This window comes from Rutidosis leptorrhynchoides, chromosome 7, assembly GCF_046630445.1.
Source record: "Rutidosis leptorrhynchoides isolate AG116_Rl617_1_P2 chromosome 7, CSIRO_AGI_Rlap_v1, whole genome shotgun sequence".
NCBI classification, from domain to species: domain Eukaryota; kingdom Viridiplantae; phylum Streptophyta; class Magnoliopsida; order Asterales; family Asteraceae; genus Rutidosis; species Rutidosis leptorrhynchoides.
In genome coordinates, this window is record NC_092339.1 from 258793457 (window position 1) to 258800027 (window position 6571).

The window sequence follows — 6571 nt, forward strand, 5'->3', positions numbered from 1 at the left end:
AATGGAGTTTTGTCCCACATTGGTAGAAGAGTGAAGTTGGAGGTGAACTCATTGGCTATAAAAGGAGGCCATGGGATTACTTTCAAATTGCACCAATCAATACACTTTAAGTATTTGATTATTTCTTTCTTTCTTACTTTATTTGAGAGTTGTATTAGTTAAATATTTTGGTGAGTGTAGTTGGCTTAAGAGAGTCGTCTATATCATTGTAACAATTTGTGATATAGTGTATTTCTCTCTTTGGGGGCCGGTAGTTTTTCTACTGTTTTGGAGTTTCTACGTTAAATCTTGTATTGTGTATTGTTTTTATTTCTTTACTATTATTGTTGGGCTGGGTGGTGAAAATTAGTGAGACCGTAATTTCCCAACAGATGAAAGCTAGTTCACTCAACTCTTATAATTAATGTTAGACCAGCACTAATCATTGATGCTCAATCAACTTTGAGGGTTATTAATCACCTACTTTTAGATGTTCAGACCAACAAGCATAAGACGTTAAAGTTAAACCAACCAGCTTTTAACAATGAAGCCAACCAACTTGACAATCTTTCACAAGCACTTATACTTTGAAAACGTTTGAAACTATTTCAATTCAAGAACCAGCTCAAGACCTGTGCTTAAAAAGCGTGTGGGTGATTCTAGAATGTTGGGCTGTCCAACGAAGATTCTCATCTATCATTGACTATTTTTTATCATAGAAGGAGCATTACAAAGTGGCAGGCTTTTTCAGTTAATTCTTATTGGCTGATTCGTAAATGCTTATCATTTTTGTCTCTTTTACTTTTTATGTTTTTGTCTTATTTAGAATTTGTTTTAATGTTTCCTCTATAAATAAACGTTGATTATCATTGTAAAACATGGTTGATGATGAATGAAAAAGTTTGATAGAATTTATCTATTTACTAAATCTTCGCATCTTTACGAATCTTTGATTCCGGTGACTACGAGTGGTTTCTTTATCAATGTATGTAATGTTTCTTTATCAAACATTGTAGTGAAATCTCATCATTTCTGAGTTTATAGTTGTGGTGGAATCTTTATCAGCCATAATCGAGGGTGTGGAGTGTTTCTAGATCTCATATTGTGGTTATATCTTTATCAATTAGAAGTTTAGATTCTCTATTGTTGGGTGTTTACACTTTTTTTTGTTGAGTTTGCTGCTCGATTTGTTCAGATATGTTGGAGAAAGAAATCTTTAATCGAAAATGCGTTTTTAAAAGTCATAATTAGGTATCACGTTTATTAATCTATATATCAATTAATAATTTTTATTAAATTCAACAACCCCGAATAGTACAAAGAAGTAGCGTGCCACATTTGTAAAAAAAAAAAAAAAAAAAAAAAAAAAAAAAAAAAAAAAAAAGTAGACGTGCCACATTTGTGACCAGATTCTGTATTACTTGAACTATTCGCGACTGAAAACCCTGCCACGACAAACAAATCAATTAATCAATTCCCACACCAACCCACCACACCACCGTCTTTGAATTTGAATCCCTTGTTATTATAAAACCCTCACACACTAACTTAAACAATCCGTGATTAAAACTAATTTCATTTTCAATTTCAATTTCAATTTCAATCAATGGGAGTGAACAATAATAATAATAACCTAATTCCAATTCCAGTTCCAAATGTGGTTATCAATAAACTGAAATTCACGTATCCAGGAATCGATGGCCATCCGCCACCCGGATCACTCCCTCTGATTGAAGATTTCTCACTCACTCTTAATTCCGGTGATCGATGTCTTCTCGTTGGATCTAATGGCGCTGGTAACCTAATTCATTCATTCATTCGTTTTGTATTGTAATGTTTATGTACAGTTGAGATGATTTCGAAATTTGATGTGTTTTGGTGGTGATTATAATAATGTGAAAGTTGATTGATTAATTAGGGAAAACGACGATATTGAAGATATTGGGAGGGAAGCATATGGTGGAACCTGATATGGTTAGGGTTCTTGGTAGATCTGCTTTTCATGATACTTCTTTGATTTCTTCTGGTGATCTTGCTTATCTTGGTGGAGAGGTATTTTCTTTTATCAAAATTTTATTTTAATTATTATGATATATTATTATTATGTTAATATATATATATATGAATATATTTAATTATTGTGTTTGGTGAGTAGAGTAGAGATTATTATGTACTCAGGAAATATCAAATAGGTAATGTAATTGGTCCCAAAGCGAATGAAGTATCTATAGACTCTAGTCCGCAGTTAATTTTACATTTTCGACTAGTAGGATATGTAATGCCGTAACAAAAATATGGTTAGATGAGGAGAAAGCTTTTGCCTTTTCATTATTATTTAAGTATAATAATTAGGAAATTAGTTAGTGACATTAAGATGCGTATTTTATATAGAATTCAATCTTTGTAATGTGGATGATTAGTTAATGACTTGGATGTATAGGTGGATCAATAGGAATTAACAGTTACGCATGCATACATAGTTGTTTGGTTGGGTAAGGGTTAGTTTCTTTCCATAGAGTCGAGTCTTCTGTGACCTGATAATTGGATAATGGAACACTTTGAGAGGTTAAGTGTTACTTACTAGATGTAATAGGGGGGTGTGCATGAGTCGGTTTGGTTCGGGTTTTGGAAAATCAAATAATAAGTGAGCATCCCAAATATAACAATACAACACTTCGAATTACTCCACATATTTAAAGAGTTTAATATATGTATATATATATATATATATATATATATATATATATATATATATATATATATATATAATGTATATATTTATTTATAAATATCGAAGTAATGTATGTAAACTAAGAAATCTGGTTCGGTTCAGTTTTCGATTTTATCGGCTTATTGGTTGTGGTTCGGTTTATGCTCACACTATTGCAAGTAATTTTACACTACAAGCAAATATCTAATTATAGTTAAAGTTACTCAAAGATAGTTATTATGATTGTATAAGCAGTTATATAACCGTTAGGACAGTTATTTATTTAGTTATAAATAAAAATTTGAAATAGAAATTTTTTCATTCACCATATACTTTTAACTTACATATGCACTAATGTTGATATGGTGGTCTAAAGCTATGAAGATAACTTGCAAATCAAGATAACAGAATCCCATTTCTAGAAAGAAAAAAATATATATATATATAAAGTTGGGTTCACAGAAGTTCATATCATACCTTGACATGAGAAAATATGAAACTTTAATCAATTAAACCATAACTTATATTGCATCAAGTACTAATTTCAGCAGTTTGTTGCTTCATATTATTTATATAGTAACTTGTATGTGCCCTTTATAAAAGTTTCCAAGATAAAAATAATAGTCATCAATACAATTTATTGATTTGAGTTACTTATGATACACAAATTTTATATATATTATTATCATTATTCTTAATGTATTTTCATGTTTTTATGGGCGTTTTGTTGGCTCTAAACTGCTGTTTAATTAAACAGTGGAGAAGGGAAGTTGCTTTTGCTGGGTTTGATGTTGCAATACAAATGGATATTTCTGCTGAGAAAATGTTATTTGGTGTATCAGGGGTTAAACCTGAAAGAAGAGCTGAGCTAATTAAGGTATTCCAAAAGATTAATATAAATAACTTAAATTTGTTTGTCTTGTTTTTTGCATTATAACTAATGTTGGTTTCATTATAGAAGATATTCCAAAAGATTAATATTAATAACTTAAATTTTTTTTTGTCTTGTTTTTTTCATTATAACTAATGTTGGTTTCATTATAAAAGGTATTCTAATATTCTAATTCTAAAGATTAATATTGATAACGAACATTTCAGGTTTTAGATGTTGATTTGTCGTGGAGGATGCATAAAGTATCCGACGGTCAGCGTAGACGAGTGCAAATATGCATGGGCCTCTTAAAGGAATTCAAGGTGTTAGCTTAGTGTAAAATAAGTAGATGATTATGATTTTTGTCCTTGAGTTTTTATTATAATTGTTTTTACTTAATGGTAATAGTAAATGGTAATGGTAATTTATGTATTTGACAATTGGTTACAATGTTGTGAAACTCGGAATCAATTGGCGAGTACTGGGCGATTACTCAGTTTTTGGAGAGGTCCAATTCGGTTAATTAAAATCAGTCAAAACTGGTCAACCCTTTGTCGAAGGGGGATTAATTTGGGCAACATCCGTTTAATCAGTCAACATCCGTTTAGTCAGTCAACATCCGATTAATCGGTCACCATAAATCGGAATTTAATCGGGGTTAGTCGGCGAAAACGGTCAAAGTCAAACTTAGTCAACATCCAATCAATACCCGATTAATCCCTAATTTTCCGATTACTCCCTAATAAGCTATTTTGCAACCTTGATTTGTCTTATGATAGTTTTAATCCCTTTGTTAAGTTAACCTTGTGTGATCAACTTATTTTTATAGGTTCTTCTACTTGATGAAATTACGGTTGACTTAGATGTACTCGCCAGAGCTGATCTTTTGGCGTTCCTCAAAAAGGAGTGTGAAGTGCGTGGTGCTACTATCATCTACGCTACACATATATTTGATGGTCTTGAAAATTGGCCTTCACACATGGTAAGATTTTATTTAGTCATTTATCTGTTTATCAAAATGCGAAATATGATACCGTGGCCATAAAACGCTGTCTTTGTTTTAGGTATATGTTGCTAACGGAAAGTTGCAGTTAGCATCAACTATGGAAGATGTCAGAAAAATGAGTAATTTGTCTCTAATGGTAAGTTTACTTTATTTATCTGTCACCTTCTACAAAATTATGAAATTATTTATGTTCAAATGTCTCATAATAATGTGAAAGTTTCCATATTTCACCAAGTTCCATAATACGGCTAACCTTTATTTAGGGTGATAGTTATAATTTATAAATGAGCTCACAAAGTTCCTACACTTGTGTATTTATTGTGGGCTAGCTTGCATATTGTATTTTGAGTTTGACTTTTAAGCTCAAAAGATCAATTTGACTCACAAAGTGGATGCAAGATGTTTCGTTTTTAATACAAATTTAATTAACCAGGTTAACTGTCATTAGATTGAGAACATTAATATAAAGTTTAATGGTATTCGAATTCTTGATATTCGATGAACTGTAAAATGCAGCTGTAGAATTGGGTTCAGTTTGTAACTTTCCAGTTAGGCTAGATAGTTTCTGTAGGTCGCGTATTGTATCTTATATATTGTACATTTTTCCCTATATATAATACGTATTTGCTTTTCAACAACAACAAAAAAAAAAAAAAAAAGAGGACAAAACTTTCATGGTAAATGGATGTTGGTTCAATGTTTAATAGATAAATTGGACTTAAAAAAGTCAATATCAATTGAACCAATTAACACAGCTTGTTTGTTAATGGTTTCAGAGAACAGTAGAACAATGGCTTAGGAAAGAAAGGGATGAGGAGAGGAAGAAACGAAAAGAAAGAAAAGCAAATGGACTTCCGGAATTCGATAAGCGTATTGACGGCACACGAGTAACCGGGGATCCAGTTCGTGTGGTCAACAACGGTTGGGCTGCTGGAAGGTTGAACTCCACTGTTGCTGGTGAAGAGAACTTTGTTTATAGTTCAAACAGGGTAGTCAGACAATAGTCAAAGTTTGATCCTAAGACATTAAAAAAAAAAAAAAAAAAAAAAAAAAAATTAAAGAATAGTCAATATGAGAACACAGTCTGATTTACATATTTTTTCTTCCAAAAAGTTACACAGTTCTTTCTGTTGTTGATGCTAAAATTGTACATTTATCTTATGTACTGGAGGGTATCTATTGTAAAAGGTACCAGAGTCAAGTGTCTCAATGTGCCAAACTACAAATCATATTTTAATGAGTTTATTGTTATTATTTTAATTCTATACTCATGTTTGTGCTTATTATCAGAATCTAGGTATTTTTCTCTTTATATTTTTATGCTGAATAAGGTGTTTAGGATTTAAGGTGCATGTATAGAGGAGGTTGTGTGTTTTTCATACTCAACAGTCAAGCCCAGTGAAATGCAGGAAAATCTACAAAAAAAAAGTCTTGTTTGATCAAGTCAATTTTTTGTTATGACATTTTCTTTGATTTTAATTCGTATGGATTAGTATCTTGATTACTATAAAAGAAAAATAAACAGATGGAGAGTTACTTTTCTTTGCCATACAAAACTATTATCTTGAGATTTTTTACCTTTTCTGAACTTAGGTTCAATTCTATGTTGAGAAAGGGGTAAATAGTGAATAAAGAATCCAGATATCTTTAATGGTCTATTGAAAAAATAATAGTGCAAGAATCGCCATGCGTCCTTCGAGAGTGCTACCAAGGTTGCTAGCCTTTCCGGTGAGGTTCTAAAGGTTGCTAAATCGTCTTGCACTTTTGGTGATGTTGGCTCTTTGTTTGCCTTCATAAAAACAATGAGAACGAAACATGTCCATGATGCGGTTGATGTGGATCTTGAAGACGATGAATTTTTGGCTTGTAATGCTTGGGTTAATGAGCTTAATGCGGCTTCGGATTTGGATGTTGTGTTATTCGATGTTTTCCCTGATGATCTCTTGGCTATTTCTAATCGAATCGTTGTGACGGGTCATCCCGTCTTTGATCATCATGTTGAGTT

The 6571-nt window shown here is 31.7% G+C and overlaps 1 protein-coding gene across 1 annotated transcript; it reads left to right on the forward strand.

The window, feature by feature from the left end:
- Positions 1-1568: 1568 nt before the first annotated feature.
- On the forward strand, positions 1569-5621 carry LOC139857699 (ABC transporter I family member 20). The gene is made up of 7 exons (XM_071846525.1): positions 1569-1775; positions 1898-2031; positions 3447-3566; positions 3788-3883; positions 4390-4542; positions 4625-4702; positions 5343-5621. Exons 1-7 carry the CDS (start codon positions 1586-1588, stop codon positions 5568-5570), a joined length of 999 nt encoding a protein of 332 aa, XP_071702626.1. The 5' UTR covers positions 1569-1585; the 3' UTR covers positions 5571-5621.
- Positions 5622-6571: the final 950 nt, after the last annotated feature.

Bases quoted from the DNA above. Each gene is read 5' to 3' on its own strand.
- LOC139857699 (XM_071846525.1), top strand. From the start codon at position 1,586: ATGGGAGTGAACAATAATAATAATAACCTAATTCCAATTCCAGTTCCA. The intron at 1,776-1,897 runs GTAACCTAATTC...TTGATTAATTAG, and splicing joins CGTTGGATCTAATGGCGCTG to GGAAAACGACGATATTGAAG. The intron at 2,032-3,446 runs GTATTTTCTTTT...TTAATTAAACAG, and splicing joins TTGCTTATCTTGGTGGAGAG to TGGAGAAGGGAAGTTGCTTT.